Here is a 22381-nt window from a genome sequence, read left to right on the forward strand (position 1 = left end):
TTTTGCTCAACTAATATTGATGGTCAGTGACTGAAACCTGATCCTTAATCCACTGATCAATGAACGATAAAGCACAGTCACTTTGCACAGCTCTTAGTGTTGAACTGGGTACAAGCCCTGGAGTCACTGTTTTACCAATATTGAGCTGAATGCACAGTGCTCTGCTAAAGACACCCCCATCACCCACTGATCATCTGTTACTGCTAATAAAAGCAAATAATTATTTATCTTGCCGACATTAAGATGGTGGATGTCTATGTTTATTACCTGTCACTACTGACAATATGCACTAGTGATTTGGATGGTGATACACAGCTACAGCATGAAGCAGCATCAGGCTACATCTAGTGATGAGCGAGTATGCTCATTTCTCGGGTTTTCCCAAGCATGCTCAGGTGATCTCCAAGCATTTTGGCGTGCTCGGAGATTTAGTTACTGTTGCCGCAGCTGGATGATTTGCGGCTTCTTGACAGCCTGAATACATGTTGGAATTCCCTAACAAACATGCAATCCCCACATGTATTCAAGCTGTCAAGTAGCTGCAAATCATACAGCAGCAGCGACAGAAACTAAATCTCCAAGCACTTTCAAATATTACGATACCACATGAGCATGCTCGGGGAAACCTGAGCAACGAGCATACTTGCTCATCACTAGCTACATCATTGCAGGGAACTATATTTCTATTAGGGAAAGACTTGTTGTTAACCAAACCAAGCTGTTCAGGAGAAGCCAGAAGGGAAGTCTCCCAATGTCTCACCGGCCTGGCTCAAATTGTGTTTTCTATGAAAAGTGTCAGCATTTAAAAGTAGAATACCTCTTACTGCAATGATGGAGCTTGTCGCTATTTTACACTGCTCTTGTTTAGGGCAGCATGGAAATGATGAAAATTTCCTTTAAGTCATTGCCTGCAAACCGTAATTCATTTAAAGCATTTATTGAATGCCAGAAAGTTGTTTAGTCATTTATCTCTATTGTTATACCTCTGAATCAATGAAAAGCCAAGAGAACTTTAAAAGCAAACAATATGCATACTTAAGAACACTTTATTAGACAGGAGTGAAATGAAAATTAGTTACTTGGGGAAGATTTATATTTACACTCTGCATACTTTAACATTGGCTGATACATAATACAATCTGGCTACACTGCAAATACATTACATTTAAGATATATATGTATATACAAGTGGGTGAAATAAGTTTTAATCAAGTCACTAATTTTCTAAATAAATATATTTCTAAAGTTGCTATTGACATGAAATTCTCACCAGATGTCGGTAACAACCTATCTAATCCACACAGGCAAAGAAATCAAACTATAGATGTCCATAAATTAAGTTATAATGAGAACTGACAAAGAGGAAAAGTATTGAACACATGAAGAAGTCATACAAAGTCAAGGCACCAACTGAAATCAATTAGTAATTAGAAAGAAATCGCGCCACTTGGTGAAAACTAATGGTAGCAACTGATGGTCTATAAAAAGGTGTCTCATTACCAAGGCACCACTCAAGAAAAATCTCATGATGGGTAAAACCTGTGAGCTGTTTCAAGACCTTCGCAACCTTATTGTTGCAAGACTTTCTGATGGAATTGGTTGCAGAAAAATTTCTAAACTACTGAAGGCTCTTTAATAGAGCACTGTTGGGGCCATAATCTGGAAGTGGAAAGAACATAATTTCACCATAAACCGGCCAAAATCAGGTGCTCCCCACAAGATTTAAGTCAGAGGAATGAAAAAACTTATCAGAACAATTGTTGGAGAACCAAGGACTACCTGTGGAGAGAAACAGAAAGACCTGGCATCAACAGGTACAATTGTTTCTATGCACTCAGCATCCATGGTCTGTATGCATGCTCACTATACAAGACTCCATAGCTGAACAAAAAGCATGTTCAAATGGGATAATAGTCTTGTCAGATGAGCAAAATTTAACTCTTTGAATGCCATAATGCACACCATGTTTGGAGGCCAAAAGACACTGCATATCACCCCAAAAACACAGTGCGAACAGTGAAATTTGGAGGTGGAACATTATGGTGGGGGCTGTTTTTTAGCATACATCACTGGCAAACATCATATAACTGAAGAAAGGATAAATGGACAAATGTACAGAGATGTTCTTGATAAAAATCTGCTGCAATCTACCAGGATGATGAAGATGAAACAAGGGTGGACATTTCAGAAAGGCAATAATCCAAAACACACAGCCAAGCAACCTCTCAATTGGTTTCAGAGGAAGTGTCACGGTCACGCGTGTCTGGACGCAGCGAGTACCGCAAGGCGAACCCATGTGACGCACGTGACCCTGGATACACCGCCTCCAGTGGGGCAAATTTAAATAATAAACACGTGCAGCTGGATACACCGCCTCCAACTGGCGAATTTAGACATTACACGTATATACAAGTCTGGAAACCCCGCCTCCAGTAAGGCGAATTTAAACAATAAGGGAAACCTGGGAAACATTAACAATGGTGGGCCCTGCGATAGGGAATAGGGAAGTGGAGACCTCCTGAGCTCCCCTGAGCCAGTGTCCCTGCACTCCTAACGTTCCCTATGCCGGTTCCGCACCGGGCACGCAACAGGAACCTAAAAACCCTAGCTCGTCCTGACCTAAACCCTCACTAGGGAATTGGTCGGTGCGGAAACTAATCCCACCACTGCACTAAAACACACATGAGGAAAGATGACAAAACGGGGGATACACCAATTAGCTTTGCTCTGTTGCGTACGCTCCTAGCAACAGAGCCCACCACCTGCGTGCATCTTCTCCTCCACCCGGATCCATCACCATAACTGGATCCTTCACCATAGTGCAGCCTTGGAGCAGAGTCCACCACCAGTTGCAGCTGTCCAGTAACAGAGTCCCAAAGATGAGTTCAGCTCCTGCCAAAGAACTCCAGCATGCTTGAGTACAGCTCTCAGCAACCAAGTCCCACATGCTGAGTGCAACTCTCTCCATAGTCGTCACTCCACCAAGCCATGAAAGCACTTCCTACCAACACCATAAACTGGGACTCCACCACGCCATGCCAGCCCTTCTTGCAGACCACCTAGCTGCCACTCGTCCCCTCTGGCTGGGCTGCGCAGGACTCATGTTCAGCTCCTTCATTCACCCAGGCTTCCTTGTGAAATGAACACACAATATCACCAACAGTGATTGAACCCACCTGGCTCTCTTTTATAGAGCCTAACACCTGATTTGTAATTGCGTGCACATTAACCCTAAAACTAAGGTGCGATACCACTCACCACCACCGGGCAACTTAGAATGAACAACACCACGTGTAATAATTCTAATGGCCACCAGGGGCAATCACATCACTTTGGCACCTAGCCAAAGGGAAAAAAGTTCACTTATCCATTTAATCTGTCAGATCCACGCTGGATCATGACAGGAAGAAAATTAAGCTGCTAGAATGATTCAGCCAATCACCTGTCCTGAATCCAGCAGAAAAATTATGGAAGGAACTAAAGCTCAGAGTTCATAGAAGGAGCCCATGGGATCTTCAGGACTTGTAGCGTAGAAGAATAGGCCAAAATCACACCTGTACAATGCATACAACTAGTTTCTTCATACAGGAGGCGTCTTGAAACTGTCATCACCAACAAAGGCTTTTGTGTGAAGTATTGGTTAAATTTCAGCAAGCGTGTTCAATACTTTATCCCTGTGTCATTTTTCTTTATTACACATAACATAATTTATGGATAGCTATGGTTTGTTTTTTTGGCTGTGTGGATTGGATGGGCTGTTAAAAACATCTGGTGAGAATTTTATGTCAATAGCACCTTTAGAAACATAGTTACTTAGAAAAATGGTGACATGTCAAATACTTCAAATACTTATTTCACCACTGTATTCGTAGTGTTCATCACATGTAGTGTGTGTGTGTGTGTATATATATATATATATATATATATATATATATATACATACATTCACAGTGCTAAGCATACATGAGTACACCCCTGTGAAAAGCAACATTTTAGTTAATATCTAACTGAAGTCAAGAAGAATTTCCAAATTTTTGACAACATTAAGCTTCATAGAACATCTTTTTAACCCATAACATGAAAGTAAGATTAATAATATAACTTTAATTACAAAAACTTTAGAGTTACTCCAATAAGTTGATGCAATAATTAATACAGCCCACATCAGAAACAATGACATTCAGTCTTCTATCCATGCAATGAACAAGATGGTGACGTATTGCAACATCTATCTTTTTCCATTATTCAAGAGCGACCTCTTTTAGTGCCTTAAAACTGGAAGGCACTGAATGCTGAATGGAGAGTGATGCTCAACTTGTTTTTTCAAAATTCCCCCCTAGGTGTTTTGGCTGGGTTCAGATCAGGAGCCACTTGGCCACTGAATCACTTTCACCCTGTTTTTCAGAAATGCAAAATGCATGTGTTTTGGATCATTTTCATGTTGAGAAAGTGCATGTCTACATAGGACACAGAGTCATGGTGGCATCTTCTCTTGAACATGAAGCAGAACATTTGTGAAATGTAGCTCCCTGCCACCAGCAGCACTCATGCTGCCCTATTTTTAAGTGAAACATAGTGGTAGTTGTTTCTTTTTGTGGGACTGCATGAGTCACAGATATCCTGCTCTATCTTGAAATATAAGATGCTCTCATCTCTCCATGCCCTTAGAACACGTGCACTTTCTAACATGACAATAATCCAAAACACAGATCTTTTGCATTTCTGAAGATGAAAGGGGTGAAAGTAGTGTTGAGCATTCCGATACCGCAAGTATCGGGTATCGGCCGATACTTGCTGTATCGGAATTCTGATACCGACTTCCGATATTTTTTCAATATCGGAATTCGGCATCGGAATCGGAAGTTCAAAGTTGATTGACAGACTGACGTCATCATGATGCGCGGTGTGTGCGCATCATGATGCGCCGTCATTTCGGGCCTTCCGGGGGTCTCTGCCGGCCTGCCGGGGGGCTGTGCCGGCCTGCCGGGGGGCTGTGTGGACTGCCCGGGGTCTGTACCGGCCTGCCGGGGGGCTGTGCCGGCCTTCCGGTGGTCTGTGCACCCTGTGGGGGTCTGTACCGGCCTGCCGGGGGGCTGTGCCGGCCTGCCGGGGGGCTGTGCACCCTGTGGGGGTCTGTACCGGCCTGCCGGGGGGCTGTGCCGGCCTGCCGGGGGGCTGTGCTGATGTCCGGGGGTCTGTGCAAGCATCGTCCGATGGGACTACAAGTCCCATCGGGCGATGCCTGCTACCATGACAGTGATTGACACATTAGCCAATGATGGGACAGTAGTAGTCCCATCATCCGGCTAATGTGTTAAATGTTAAAAAAAAAAAAAAAAAAATACTACATACATACTACATGCATGCTACATACATACTACATGCTACATACATACTACATATATACTACATACATACTACATACATGCTACATACATACTACATGCATGCTACATACATACTACATGCTACATACATACTACATGCATGCTACATGCTACATACATACTACATATATACTACATACATACTACATATATACTACATACATACTACATACATGCTACATACATACTGCATGCTACATACATACTACATACATACTACATACATACTACATGCATGCTACATACATACTACATGCATACTACATGCATGCTACATACATACTACATGCTACATACATACCACATACATACTACATACATACTACATACTACATATATACTACATGCATGCTACATACATACTACATGCTACATACATACTACATACATACTACATGCATGCTACATACATACTACATGCATGCTACATACATACTACATGCTACATACATGCTACATGCTACATACATACCACATACATACTACATACATACTACATGCATGCTACATACATACTACATGCATGCTACATACATACTACATGCCACATACATACTACATACATACTACATACATACTACATGCTACATACATACCACATACATACTACATACATGCTACATACTACATACATACTACATACATACTACATGCATGCTACATACATACTACATGCCACATACATACTACATATATACTACATACATACTACATACATGCTACATACATACTACATGCATGCTACATACATACTACATGCTACATACATACTACATGCATGCTACATGCTACATACATACTACATATATACTACATACATACTACATATATACTACATACATACTACATACATGCTACATACATACTGCATGCTACATACATACTACATACATACTACATACATACTACATGCATGCTACATACATACTACATGCATACTACATGCATGCTACATACATACTACATGCTACATACATACCACATACATACTACATACATACTACATACTACATATATACTACATGCATGCTACATACATACTACATGCTACATACATACTACATGCATGCTACATACATACTACATGCATGCTACATACATACTACATGCTACATACATACTACATGCTACATACATACCACATACATACTACATACATACTACATACATACTACATGCATGCTACATACATACTACATGCATGCTACATACATACTACATGCCACATACATACCACATACATACTACATACATACTACATGCTACATACATACTACATACATGCTACATACTACATACATACTACATACATACTACATGCATGCTACATACATACTACATGCATGCTACATACATACTACATGCCACATACATACCACATACATACTACATACATACTACATACATACTGCATGCTACATACATACTACATGCATGCTACATACATACTACATGCTACATACATACCACATACATACTACATACATACTACATACATACTACATGCATGCTACATACATACTACATGCATGCTACATACATACTACATGCCACATACATACCACATACATACTACATACATACTACATACATACTGCATGCTACATACATACTACATACATACTACATACATACTACATACATGCTACATACATACTACATACATACTACATGCTACATACATACCACATATATACTACATACATACAATACATTCATACAATACATACATAGACATACAGTACATATAACATAGAGTAACATACTTACCAATACTTGTCACATTGTTCCCCGAAGCCATTGTCTTTTCCGGAATAAATATTAACATAACAAACCACAAAAATACTCACCCACGATCCGAAGCAGTCCACGAGTGTGTCCCACGACGATCTTGGGTAGAGAACGGCAGCATCAGATGATGCTGCCGTTCTCTACGGGCTGCAGGAATCCAATGACGGAAGGTAGGTACCCTTCCGCACTGTATTCCTCCGCCACTTAAAAAAAAAAAGTCCCTAGTCTCACTTTATGCCATTGCTGCGTGGGAAATTCCCACACAGCAATGGCATAAAGTGAGACTAGGGACTTTTTTTTTTTTAAGTGGCGGAGGAATACAGTGCGGAAGGATACCTACCTTCCGTCATTGGATTCCTGCAGCCCGTAGAGAACGGCAGCATCATCTGATGCTGCCGTTCTCTACCCAAGATCGTCGTGGGACACACTCGTGGACTGCTTCGGATCGTGGGTGAGTATTTTTGTGGTTTGTTATGTTAATATTTATTCCGGAAAAGACAATGGCTTCGGGGAACAATGTGACAAGTATTGGTAAGTATGTTACTCTATGTTATATGTACTGTATGTCTATGTATGTATTGTATGAATGTATTGTATGTATGTAGTATATATGTGGTATGTATGTAGCATGTAGTATGTATGTAGTATGTATGTAGCATGCATGTAGCATGCAGTATGTATGTAGCATGCATGTAGTATATATGTAGTATGTATGTAGCATGTAGTATGTAGCATGCATGTAGTATATATGTAGTATGTATGTAGCATGCATGTAGTATATATGTAGTATGTAGCATGTAGTATGTATGTAGCATGCATGTAGTATGTATGTATGTAGCATGCATGTTGTATGTATATGGTATGTATGTAGCATGTAGTATGTATGTAGCATGCATGTAGTATATATGTGTTATGTATGTGGTATGTATGTAGCATGCATGTAGCATGCATGTAGTATGTATGTAGTATGTATGTAGTATATATGTAGTATGTATGTAGCATGTAGTATGTATGTAGCATGCATGTAGTATATATGTAGTATGTATGTAGCATGTAGTATGTATGTAGCATGCATGTAGTATATATGTAGTATGTAGCATGTAGTATGTATGTAGCATGCATGTAGTATATATGTTATGTATGTAGCATGTAGTATGTATGTAGCATGCATGTAGTATATATGTTATGTATGTAGCATGTGGTATGTATGTAGCATGTAGTATGTATGTAGCATGCATGTAGTATGTATGTAGTATATATGTGGTATGTATGTAGCATGCAGTATGTATGTAGCATGCATGTAGTATATATGTAGTATGTATGTTGCATGTAGTATTTATGTAGTATGAATGTAGCATGTATGTAGTATGTAGTATGAATGTAGCATGTATGTAGTATGCATGTTGTATGTATGTAGCATGTAATTTTTTTTTTTTTTTTACATTTAACACATTAGCCGGATGATGGGACTACTACTGTCCCATCATTGGCTAATGTGTCAATCACTGTCATGGTAGCAGGCATCGCCCGATGGGACTTGTAGTCCCATCGGACGATGCCTGCACAGACCACCGGCAGGCCGGCACAGACCACCGGCAGGCCGGCACAGCCCCCCGGCAGGCCGGCACAGCCCCCCGGAGCCTGCACAGCCCCCCAGCAGGCCGGCACAGCCCCCCGGCAGGCCGGCACAGCCCCCCGGCAGGCCGGCACAGCCCCCCGGAGCCTGCACAGACCACCGGCAGGCCGGCACAGACCACCGGAGCCTGCACAGACCCCCTGGCAGGCCGGCACAGCCCCCTGAAAGGCCCGTACAGACCCCAGAGAGGCTGTACAAGGGCAGGAAAGGGTTTTTCTTATTCCGATACCGGAAGTCCCATAGACTTGAATGGGACTTCCGGTATCGGAATCGGCAATACCGATACTTTTTTTAAAGATCGGCCGATACCATCCGATACGATACTTTGAAGTATCGGACGGTATCGCTCAACTCTAGGTGAAAGTCATTCAGTAGCCAAGTATGTCTCCTGATCTGAACCAAATCAAACACTCATCGGGAATTCTGAAGAGACTAGTTGTTTCACCACTCTCCATCCAGCATCCAAGCTCTTGGTGCTTTCCTTACAAATCATGAATCACAAAATACTAGATGTAGTAGTTTTTTTGTATGGTGTATTCATTTTTGCATTGTCTAATTTGAGTAAAACTGAACATTTTGTAATGAAAGTTATATTACTAGCCTTTTACTAGCCTTAATTTCACATTGTGGGTTAAAAAATGTTCTATGAGACTGAGTCTTGTCAAAGTTTTGGAAATTGTTCTTGTGTTTAGTGAGATACTGATTAAAATCTTACTTTTCAAAGGGGGTTTACTCTTTTATGTTGAGTACTATATACTTTATTTTTTTTCTCAGGATTAGAAATTCATTGTTGGAGTGAAGTTCCCAATAAGAGCTTAGTCAGTAACTGTCAGGTGATTGTCTCCAAGCTGAGTGGTCTACTTCTGAACTTTTTGATCTCAATGTTGTGTCAGAGTGTTGGCCCTACAAAAGATCTTTAAATACTCTGATCAGCCAATCCAACCCTGTCCATATGTATAGTCATGGCTTTCCAAAATATATAATTTCCTTGTCACTTGTCAGTTCATTATGAGATGTTAAGTTGGTATAATTTATTTGTTTTCTTGTCTACTGAATTCTTACTCCCATTTTTGTAAATTGCCATTAATATTAAATCTTTTTTTATTTTTCCAGATGGAAATCCTTACACATGGTGGGTTGGGAAAGGCAATGAAAAACATTATTATTGGGGAGATTCTGGACCTGGCATTCAGAAATGTTCATGTGGAATTGATAGGAACTGCACTGATAGCAGATTCCACTGTAACTGTGATGCTGACCAAAGACAATGGTAAGTATTGTCATACACTATCCTTTTATTGATTGCCCACATTGATCAAAGATTTTATTGGACTGTGCAAGGAACTGTCTGGACATAAAATATTGATGACCTTTGCTTAAGATAGGCAATCAATATTGAATCTGTAGTGGTTGAACGTCCAATACTTCCACTGATCAACTGTTATTAATTCCAGCATCAGACCCCCATCAATCTGATATTGATGACCTATCCAACAGAAATTGTATGCCTGGATTACCACTTTAATGATCATTTTAAAAAAATAAAGCATTTTTGTATTTGGTTGTGCCAGCACATCGATGTACATACAGAAGATGATTTCAACTCATCCAGAGGATGAGATGAAAAGCATTTATTCTTATTTATAATGTCTAATGATAATGACTTTGTGTGCATTTATTTTCTCTTTGATTTTATCGCTTAAACTACCGTATATACTCGAGTATAAGCCAACCAGAGTATAAGCTGAGGCCCCCTAATTTTGCCACAAAAACTGGGAAAACTTATTGACTCAAGTATAAGTCTAGGGTGGGAAATACCGCAGCTACTGGTAAATTTAAAAAATAAAAATAGATACCAATAAAAGTAAAATTAATTGAGATATCAGTAGGTTAAATATTTTTGAATATCCATATTGAATCAGGAGTCCCATATAATGCTCCATACAGTTCATGATGGGCACCATAAAATGCTCCATACAAAAATATGCCCCATATAATGCTCCATAAAGGTTGATGGCCCCATAAGATGCTCCATATTAAAATACACCCCATATAATGCTCCATAAAGGTTGATGGCCCCATAAGATGCTCCATATTAAAATACGCCCCATGTAATGCTCCAAAAAAGGTTGATGGCCCCATAAGAAGCTCCATATTAAAATATGCTCCATATAATGCTCCATAAAGGTTGATGGCCCCATAAGATGCTCCATACTAAAATATTCCCCATATAATGCTCCAGAAAAGTTTGATGGCCCCATAAGATGCTCCATTTTAAAATATGCTCATCATCACGCCCTCTGACCTGAAAGTCACAGCCAGAGGACGCAGAAGACAGCACAGCACGGCGGTGGAATGGGGACAGGTGAATATCACATGGTTCACCCTCCCCAGTCCTTCTCACCCTTCTGGCGCTGCTACATCTCAGTCCGGGGCAGGCGTCGGCTTCTCTCTTTTTGTCTTCCTTCCAGTGCTGAGCGGTCATGTAATACCCATCATTAAAGCAATGAATATGCACATTCCATGCCTATGAGAGTAGAGACGTGTGCATATTCATTACTTCAATGAGCGGTACCACGTGACCACTCAGCACTGGAAGGAAGACAGTAAGAGAGATGCTGGTGCCCAGACTGAGATGCAGGGACTGATATGCAGTGATGACACCAGGAGTGTGAGTATGAAGTCTTCTGCTCCCCCATACCCCTTCCCCGCCGGCAATGACTTGTGTATAAGCCGAGAGGAGAGTTTTCAGTACAAAAATTTTGCTGAAAATCTCGGCTTATACACAAGTATATATGGTAACTAGAGTTGAGCGAAACGGGTCAAAAAATTTCAAAAGTCGCCGACTTTTGGCAAAGTCGGGTTTCATGAAACGAAACCCGACCCTAGGATGAGGTCGGCCATGAGGTCAGCGACTTAAGCGCCAAAGTCGCGTTTCAAAAGTTTGTTTTGCGCTCTTTTTCAGCCAATCAGGATCCACGGACACTGTGGGCAACGTGATGACATAGGCAGGGGTCATCACCATCTTTCAGAAGGGCATGCAAGTGATTGGCTTGCTTTGGTGGGCGTCACAGGGGGTATAAAAGGGCGTGCACGCCGACCGCCATGTTACTCATGCTGATCTCAGAATAGGGGAGAGCCGCTGCTGATTCTGTAGGGAGAGCGTTAGGCAGGGAAGAAGACACCAAAAACTGCTTCTACTGCTAGCGATTTTGCCTGTACAACACACCAGTCACTGTGTGTGCAGTGCAAGTGGAGGCTATATTTTGCTGGATCAGCGGTGTTGGTTGTTAGGCTGCCTTCTAAGGCTTCCTGACGGCTGCATTGCAGTTTACCCACTGCTCTGCAAACTGCTTTTTTAAAAGCAATCCCAATTTTTTTTTGTCCTGGTGAGGTACTGAGCGTGCATTTTTTCACACCATACAGCGGTGCACACTCCTCACACAGTACCGTGTAACGGTTGTTATCACAGCCACAGTGAAGCTATCTGTGTGTCACTCTGTAAGAATAAGTCGAGGACATGTTCCGTTCTTACAGACCTGCACCTTCTAGTTTTGTCTAGTTTTCAAACAGTTAAATATATTTGCTGTTTGATCACATTCAAAACTATAGAGAGACAGCGTGTGTCAGTCCGTATACTTAAAAAACACGGAGCTTGACAATTTTACGCACACCGGGCAGCCGTGTACGTGCACGCTCCTCTCTCAGTACCGTGTAACGGCTGTTATCACGGCCACAGTGAAGCTATGTGTGTGTCGCTCTGTAAGGATAAGTCGAGGACTTGTTCCATTCTTACAGAGCTACACTCTAGGGAGATTCCTATTCTGCCCAATTCTATATACACCTTGTAGTTTGTTATACACTAGCCAATTTCTGCCTGTGACATAGCGCTGTGATATTCAGTGGGTCTCACACAATCCAAAAGTGTCCAGTGTCCACAAGTGTGTGCAGAAATTCAAAATCTCCGTTATCCTCTAGTGACATTTTTCACACCTGCGACATCGAGCCTGTCACATAGCGCTGTGATATTCAGTGGGCCTCACACAATCCAAAAGTGTCCAGTGTCCACAAGTGTGTGCAGAAATTCAAAATCTCCGTTATCCTCTAGTGACATTTTTCACACCTGCGACATCGAGCCTGTCACATAGCGCTGTGATATTCAGTGGGCCTCACACAATCCAAAAGTGTCCAGTGTCCACAAGTGTGTGCAGAAATTCAAAATCTCCGTTATCCTCTAGTGACATTTTTCACACCTGCGACATCAAGCCTGTCACATAGCGCTGTGATATTCAGTGGGCCTCACACAATCCAAAAGTGTCCAGTGTCCACAAGTGTGTGCAGAAATTCAAAATCTCCGTTATCCCCTAGTGACATTTTTCACACCTGCGACATCGAGCCTGTCACATAGCGCTGTGATATTCAGTGGGCCTCACACAATCCAAAAGTGTCCAGTGTCCACAAGTGTGTGCAGAAATTCAAAATCTCCGTTATCCTTTAGTGACATTTTTCACACCTGCGACATCGAGCCTGTCACATAGCGCTGTGATATACAGTGGGCCTCACACAATCCAAAAGTGTCCAGTGTCCACAAGTGTGTGCAGAAATTCAAAATCTCCGTTATCCTCTAGTGACATTTTTCACACCAGCGACATCGAGCCTGTCACATAGCGCTGTGATATTCAGTGGGCCTCACACAATCCAAAAGTGTCCAGTGTCCACAAGTGTGTGCAGAATTTCAAAATCTCCGTTATCCTCTAGTGACATTTTTCACACCTGCGACGTCGAGTCTGTGACATAGCGCTGTGATATTCAGTGGGCCTCACACAATCCAAAAGTGTCCAGTGTCCACAAGTGTGTGCAGAAATTCAAAATCTCTGTTATCCTCTAGTGACATTTTTCACAACTGCGACATCGAGCCTGTCACATAGCGCTGTGATATTCAGTGGGCCTCACACAATCCAAAAGTGTCCAGTATCCACAAGTGTGTGCAGAAATTCAAAATCTCCCCTGTCCTATAGACACCTTGTACCTTGTTTTACATTACTATATAGTTTGTTGGATTTTGTCTACATTTCTACCAAAAATGAGGAAGGCTGGTGGAAGAGGCCATGGAATTGGGCAGGGGTTGGCAGCTGGTAATGATGGTGTTGGTGGTGGATCTGATGGTAGTGGCAAAAGCAAAATAGGACCGAATGCAGGAGGTGTTGAGCCTGCGTCATCGTCTGGCTCCACAAGGCCTCGAAGGCTTAGTTTTCTAGGAGTTAGCAAACCGCTTTTAAAGCCAGAGCTTCAGGAAAAAGTTTTGTCTTACATTGCTGACTCAGCCTCCAGCTCTATCGTCTCCTCTTCTGAAGTTGTAAAAAATAAAAGCACTGAGTCGTCATTGGAGGCTCATGTTCATGAACCACACCTTTCCTTGTGTCCTTCACCCCAACCAAGATTGAAGGATGACGCAGGCCATACTACTGATTACTCCATGGAGCTGTTTTCACATACCATGCCTGGATTATCAAGTGAAATGGTGAATTACCCAGGCCAAGATGAATCTGACATGGAGTGCACTGATGCACAGCCACTGATAGATGATTCTGCTGGTACATTCACTCAGAGCACTACATTGTCCTCACAATGTACAGAGCCAGATTCTGACCCTGGTGAGACTCAGGTGCCCCTTCCCGCACACTATACCACCATATACGGTGACACAGAGGAAGGTGCACATGACATTGAAGAGGAGGTGATGGATGACCCAGTTGTTGACCCAGAGTGGCATCCATTGGGGGAAGAGGGTGCTGCTTACAATAGCTCAGATGAAGAGGAGGAGCATCCACAGCAGACATCGACATCGCAACAGCTGTTATCTGGCAGGCCCGGAGCACTCCAAAGACAGGTTCCAAAAATCAAAAGAGTTACTGGACTGCTTGTCCAGAGGGTCAAAATATCACAGCGTGCTAGGCCGCAAAATGTCTGCCAAAGTAGGAAGAGTGCAGTGTGGCACTTTTTTGAACAAAATCCTCATGATCAGGCCAAGGTTATCTGTAAGAAGTGCGCAAAGACCTTTAGACGAGGGAAAAATCTGAAAAATTTGAATACCAGTTGCATGCTTAGACATTTAACTAGCATGCACTTGCAAGCGTGGACACAACACCAAACCTCAAGTACCACATGTGCAACTGATCACAAAGAAGGTAGTCAGCAACGCTACATTGTTTCCCCCACTGTAAGTCCACCGGTTAGCACAGCAGCAAATGTTGAGGTGTCGTTGCAAGGCCACAGCAGTCAGGGAATCCCACTGTTATATCAACGAAAGACTGAATCTAGGCCATCAGAAAGAACACCAACTCCATCACCATCATCAACCCTCTCTCAGTCCGCCCTGTCCACTGCTACTTCCACCATATGCAGCTCTCAAGTCCAGCTCACCCTCATAGACACTATGAGTAGGTCAAGAAAGTACTCAGTCTCTCATCCGCGTACACTGGGTTTGAATGCCCACATTGCCAAACTAATCTCGTTAGAGATGATGCCCTATCGGTTGGTGGAAAGCGCAGCTTTCCGCGAACTCATGGCCTATGCAGTACCACGCTATGACCTACCCAGTCGCCACTTCTTCTCTCGCAAAGCCATCCCAGCCCTCCACCATCATGTGAAAGACCGCATTGTCCATGCACTCAAGCAGTCAGTGAGTGGAAAGGTGCACCTCACAACTGATGCAGGGTCCAGTCGGTATGGCCAGGGCCATTACGTGTCCATCACTGCGCACTGGGTTAATGTGGTGGATGCAGGGTCCACAGGGGACAGCAGTGGTGGGACAGTGCTGCCTAGCCCACGGTATAGGAAACAGTTGGCTGTAGGCGTTCGACCCTCCTCCTCCTCCTCCAGAAGCGAAAGCTCGTCCACAGAGCGCAATCGTATGAGCACTCCATCTACAGCTGCCACTGTTGCACACGAGGTGTCCCCCTATCGAGCAGCTAGTGGAAAGCGTCAGCAGGCTGTGTTGCAGATGATGTGTTTGGGCGACAGACACACCGCCGAGGTGCTGGTCGAGTACTTTCAGCCATGACAAACTGAGTCATGGCTGGGCAGTGTACATCTTGAGGCAGGCAAGGTAGTTAGTGATAACGGCCGTAATTTTGTGGCAGCCAATGCCCTTTCACAACTCAGCCACATACCTTGCTTGGCTCACACCTTGAACCTGGTGGTGCAGTGTTTCCTCAACAATTATCCGGAGTTAACAGCCCTGCTCCAGAAGGTGCAAAGACTGTGCGCGCACATCCGCCCGTCGCCTGTACACTCCATTCGTATGCAGAAGCTGCAGCGATTGCTCCACCTTCCCAACCACCGCCTCATTATCGACATTGCAACAAGGTGGAACTCCACCCTGCACATGGTTGAGCGGCTGTGCGAGCAGAGGCAGGCCATAATGCATTTGTGGGAGGATACACGGCCAGGCACTTTGAGAGCAGACATGGAGTTGACAGGTGTGCAGTGGTCGAAGCTGAAAGACCTCTGTAAAGTCCTTCAGTGTTTTGAGGAATGCACACGGCTGGTAAGCGCAGACGACGCCATCTAAGCATGAGCATCCCACTTATGCGTCTGCTCATGCAAACTTTGACGCACCTTAAGGAGCAGGCGTATGCAGCCAATGTTGACGAGGAGGAAGAGGTGGAGGGAATCCTTGATGACATTCAGCCATTGTCTGCTCAGGGACCTCTCCTGGATGAGGTGGAGGAAGAAGAGGAGTTGGAGGATGATGATGGGGATGATTACTTAGAGGAGGAGGATGCATCTCGTGGGGCAAGTGAAAATGTTGGCATGGCAAGGTCTGGTACAGGGTTTGTGCGTGACTGGAGGGATGTGGATTTGCCAGAAAGTGCTCCTCCACCCAGCACTCACAGTGCATCATTGACACCGGGAACATTGGCCCACATGTCAGATTATGCCTTGCTGATCCTAAAAAGGGACCCACGCATTGCCAAAATGATGAACGATGACGACTACTGGTTGGCCAGCATCCTGGATCAACGCTATAAAGGCAAATTACAAAACACCATGCCACAGGAGAACCTTGACCTAATATTGACTGCTAAACAAGCAACTCTGGTTAACCGGTTGGTTGAGGCATTCCAAGCACACAGCAGCGGTGATGGTTCTCACACGAGCCGTACGGGCCGGGGGCAGCTTGGCAGAGGTGTTCGTGGTGCACACAGCAGAAGTGGTGTTGGAGACAGGGGTTTCATGACAATGTTGTGGACTGATTTTTCACAGACCGCTCACACAACTGTTAATACAGCATCGATGGAAAGTGACAGGAGACAGCAGTTGTCAACTATGGTTAACAACTACTTTTCCTCCCATATCGATGTTCTCCCGCACAGGTCATTCCCCTTTGACTATTGGGCCGCTAAACTGGACACCTGGCCTGAATTGGCACAATATGCCTTACAGGAGATCGCTTGCCCAGCTGCAAGTGTGCTATCGGAAAGAGTCTTCAGTGCAGCTGGATCAATCCTGACAGAAAAAAGGACCCGTCTGTCAACCCAAAATGTGGATGATCTAACCTTCATTAAAATGAACCATGCATGGGTTTCCAAGGATTTTGTCCCACCTTCCCTTGATGACATATAGGTTGCCAGAAAAATGGCTTGCTTTGGTCCTCCTCCTATTCCGCGAACTTGACCTATTTCGCCTTTTGCAGCAGCTGAATGACCCACATCTACATATGCCATTTTGTAAACCTCCCTAAGTGGGCGGCCCCCCCCATGGCCGGGGTCACCACCTAGAGCACAAAACCGTGCGAGTGCCGTTGCCCTGGACAGGTGGGTAGGCCGACTCTTGGGCGCAGGCACTGGCATAGGGTCCCTCAGTGCAATCAAGTGTCTCTGACAGTGGTGATGCACACCTGCCAACAGACACACCGCCGTACTATGAGGGGCCCAGTGCCAGTACCGACGCCCACGAGTGTGCCCCCTTGCTTGGGCAGGGCCCCAGCATTTGCAATGTTTACCTCTCCCTGCTCCTCTGCTGTGTAGTCTGGGCTGTCAAATCCTTCACTGGGACTGCCACTGCAAATTGATTGAACTGAAAGATGATGGTTAAGATGTAGCTATGCCCTGTCCTGCTGGCCGGGCTCTAGCTCCAGATGATCAGTGGCTTCCATTTCTTATGGACGTCGACTCACAATTACATGCAGTGGTGGTTTATCATCAGCTTTCACAGTTTTCCTACTCACAAACGTGTGACATTCCGGCGCACATTTCAAAATGTACCCTCTCATGCCAATCAAATAGAATCGCCTACGGCCTGTGGCTTCTGTCTTTTGCACTCCAAAGTTACCTGACAGATCATGATAGCCAGTGAGCACCATGTTTACATCGCTCCCTGTGATAAAAATTGGATTGAGATGAATCAACGGAAGTGCGATACAGCAAGATGATTGCTGATGATGATTCACAAAAAAATGTTTTCACTGTCTCAACACACAAATTAATTGAGGGTCAGCATCGCCTATGAGAATTGTGATGGAAGTTTTTCCCGTGAATAATAATTCCTAGATTTCTGCAATCAATAGCCTTTATGTCACTAATTGTATGCATCTCATTTCCTATTGCGGAGAGGCTGGACTGTATTACTGAGACAGAAATATATATGAAGATTAAAAAATAACACCAAAAGTATATAGTTGTGTACGCCTCAAATGCATTTCCTTTTTTCCACTTTTTAGATTGCTGTGTAATCCATACTGAGAACACGGAGATTTTACATGTTTAAACTATGCTATATATACCTGCTATCCAGTGATAAAGTACCCTTTCTCAACTTTGTACAATCTGGTCAAATCCATACTGGGCCTGAGAACATCTGAGTCTGCCTCCTGATCTATAGACATATATTTTTAATGTGTAAACTAGGCTACATATATACGTGTTATCTGGTGAAACTGTACCCTTTATCAACTTTCTACAATGTTGTTGAATCCATACTGGGCCTGAGAACGGCTGCCGAGCAGTTAAGCAAGCTACAGCACCTGTGGTTTGGACACGTAATTTTTTCAGGAATGACGGTTAGACCTAACTCCGGAATTTCGGTTGACCTGAACTTACTGGGAAATCATCGTTCACGGGGAATAATCTGATTCCCAGATCCCCATCACTAACAGAGTTCAGCAGGTTATCTGCACCTGTAAGCGACAAAAGCTGGTCCTTTCAGTGTAGCGTGCATGCAGCCCCGGACATGTACTGGAATGCTAGACCTGTTATTGCTCTATCTCACTTGCCACAGCCTCACGTATCCCTCTAGTAAGCTTGACGCGTACCGCGGGGCCATGCCTGAGTCTCGGTCGTTAACGGAATAAAGCTGAGAAATCGCTAGCACAACTACAAATGGACATACCACACCACACACAGAATCGACAAAGCTTGCAATCTGTCCATCTTTTCTGTAGCTTGTATGGTAGTGGTTTCCCGGGTGCAGTCCAATTAAGCCACAGGCTCCACTCCTGGTGGTGCCCTTTTGGACATTCCTTTAAGGCTCAGCTTTGCAATCATACTGCCCCCGGAAACCAAAAACTTTGCCTTCAGGGATGCTGTTTGGAGGTTCGTGGGAATAACGCCGCCCGATCAGCAGTCGGCATATGGGTCGCCCTCCCAGGGCTGTGGGGTACTCGGTACCGGGCCGGTGTCAGTGGGATGTGTCACAGCAGCGGTGACCCGAACGGTGGCCCTGGGCACCCATGTAAATGGCTTGGTATAATGGTAAAGAGTTTATATAGATAGTTTGACGCCACCTGTGGTGTTCGGCAACATAGATGTTAGGCCGACGCTGCATGCAGATCCTCTGGGACTGATGGTGTTGTGCAGCAAAGATGGTGAAGCTCCCCACAGGTGGAGCTGGAGTCCCAGGGAAGTGTAGATGTAGTGATGGGGGAAAGGCACAGGTGGTGTAGGTGCTGGTACCCAGATGTAGCGGTGCTGGAATAACTGTAGGACACCAGAGCGTGCAGTTCCAAAGCTTTACTCAGTCTGCAGGTTACACAGATGTCTGCCTCCGTGCTGTGTCCTCCGGGTCAGGACCTCTGCCAACCTCCGGGACCAGAATGGAAAGCTCCTTTCCAACACTCCGCCAATATGTACCTTCCTGAACGTCTCCTTTCTAGCGCTTGTGGGGGAAGCACTTACAGGACCGTGGTTCACTGAAACGCCTCCTGTCTAACAGATGTTCCTCAGACTTTACTTGTATGGCAGACAGCTGTAGCCTTTTCCTTCTGCCTCGCACACGTCGATGCTGGGGCCTCCGAGCCTTAGTTGGGTACAGAGCATTTATAGCTGCTACTTCCCCCGGTTTTTGCTGCAGGAACGTCAGTGTCCCTACAAACTCGGAGACCGGAATCCGGACCATGCGCTCCAGCTAGGAGTGAGCCTTAACTCTGCTCATCCTCCAGCTCCCCTTCTCACGTCCACACACTTCCCCTTCCCTGCACAGAGTGCCCTAACTTACCTCCTCCCGACCACAGAGAGCAGCTCCTCAGCAGTCAGGTTCAGAGGTCTCCCTGCTGGCCTGGAGTGGGAAATGTGTTGTGTGTTGGTTTCACTTCTAGAGAGATCCTTCGTTGCTCTCAAGCTTGACAACACACTCCCTAGGAGGAAGGCAATGCCACAGTGGCGACCGTACTCTTGGGGACGCCACAAGTGCACTAAGGCCCAGCCACTGCTGGATGATGCTGCTGGTACATTGACCCAGACCACTACATTCCCCTCGTACTCTACACAGCCAGAATCTGACCCAGAGGAAACTCAGGTTCCCCTTCCCGCATACTATACCACCTTACACGGTGACAAAGAGGAAGGTGCAGATGAAAGTGCAGGTTCCTTGAGCAGGTGGGGGGGCATACTCATGGGCGATGGCACTGGCACAGGGCACCGCATAGTACGCAAAAGTGTCTCTGCCGGTGGGAGGGCCTAAACAGCCAAGTGCAGTGAGATGGAAGATGGGGACGACAAGGAGTTCAGAGTAGTGCAGGGATTCCCTAGCAAGGAGACTGATGTAATTGTTTTCAATGTTGGGACAGCAATTTTTGGGGAGCACTATACTCTGGTGAATGATATATGGGGCCCACCATACACTGGAGCATTCCAAAGGTGGACATCAGACACTGGAGCAGCATTTACAGGGCCCATTATACACTAGAGCAGTAGAAATGGGGCCCATTATATATGGAGCATTATTTGGGCCCATAAGACAGTGGAGCTTCATCCATTGGGACCAACATATACTGTAGCATTATGTGAAGCTCATCATATACGGTTTGAAACATTGTATGGGAATAATGATTCCGTATGGAGAAATATATGGGCCTCATTACTCTGTATAGCGCACTAAGCGCTGGCCATAATACTGTATGGAGTTATATACTGTCCGATTTTGGAGGTATTGGAGAATTTAAAATGGATATCAGTCATGAGATGTAAGAAGTGAAGTATTTTTCTTTGTACTATACTGCTATTTCTCTGCCATATCGGAGCATCATTACTTGTGGTATGTGTTAATGGGGCGCTCTTTGGCCCTGGGCCCACGAAAACCTGGAGCCAGCCCTCCCCCCCACAACTGTAGCCAAATAACCCCCATTTTTCAGTGCGTAACTAGTATTATGAAGTTAATTAAGGTTGACAAGCTTCAGTAACAAGAATTTATGCTTTTGGCATTCAAATGGGCACTGTTGGTGTGTTTCCTGTCCTCCTCTCACTGCCGACTTTAATTCTCCATTGACTTACATTGGGTTTTGTGTTTCGGGACGACCCCGACTTTTCCCTATAGTCGGCCGATTTTGCTCGACCCGACTTTTGGAAAAGTCGGGTTTCATGAAACGAAACTCGACCCTAAAAAAACAAAAGTCGCTCAACACTAATGGTAACCTAATCTAAGAATAACTGTCAGAGGTGTACCCTTGTCCATGTAGGTGAGGGGTTTTACAATTTATGTAGCTAAAAAATAAGACTACAGTATTTCCTATATTATCGCCCATCCTACAACATGTGGCTTTGCTCATATCATGTCAAGAGTTTTCTGTGAACAGAAATTCACACAAATTTATAAAATAAATTTGTAAAATTAAATGTATTTTGTTAATTGAGATTAGTTATATCCTGTGAAGAAAGAGAAGAGGATATGAATTACATGTGTCTGCCCTATATGTGGCAGTAAAAAAGTTTTATGGATATTTAATCTTTTATTAATTGAATTTTTTATTTCTGGGATTTATAGATATTGGAGTATCAGTGACACATTTTATGTAGTTGGAAATATGGCACTCCTGATTTCCTTTTCGGGAGCTCGGATAGGGTCCTACGCCAAAGTAATAGAAAATATATAGAAATCTGGCCCTCCATTATAAAGTAAATTATGTAAAATTTTATTACATATGACTCATCTTAGTGTGTTAACATAATGTTTTGTTCAGAATGTCCTTTTTCAAACAAACACATAAGTGTAGAGGTTCACCAGGAAGGAGACAGTGGTAGTCACCCTCTTTCCTTGTGCTATTTTCCTTACAGGCGGTCCTCAACACCTA

The 22381-nt window shown here is 44.0% G+C and overlaps 1 protein-coding gene across 1 annotated transcript in view; it reads left to right on the plus strand.

Annotated features, from left to right (window-relative positions):
• CNTNAP2 (contactin associated protein 2) overlaps window positions 1–22381 on the plus strand; it is a 2930334-nt gene that overhangs the window by 2479508 nt on the left and 428445 nt on the right. The window contains exon 14 of the mRNA XM_073550056.1: window positions 9928–10084. Within this exon, the coding sequence (XP_073406157.1) occupies window positions 9928–10084 (157 nt within the window). The remainder of the gene's footprint in view (window positions 1–9927; window positions 10085–22381) is intronic.

The sequence above is a fragment of the Dendrobates tinctorius genome, unplaced genomic scaffold, assembly GCF_039654945.1.
Source record: "Dendrobates tinctorius isolate UK_male_01 unplaced genomic scaffold, ASM3965494v1 ptg000162l, whole genome shotgun sequence".
NCBI classification, from domain to species: Eukaryota; Metazoa; Chordata; class Amphibia; order Anura; family Dendrobatidae; genus Dendrobates; species Dendrobates tinctorius.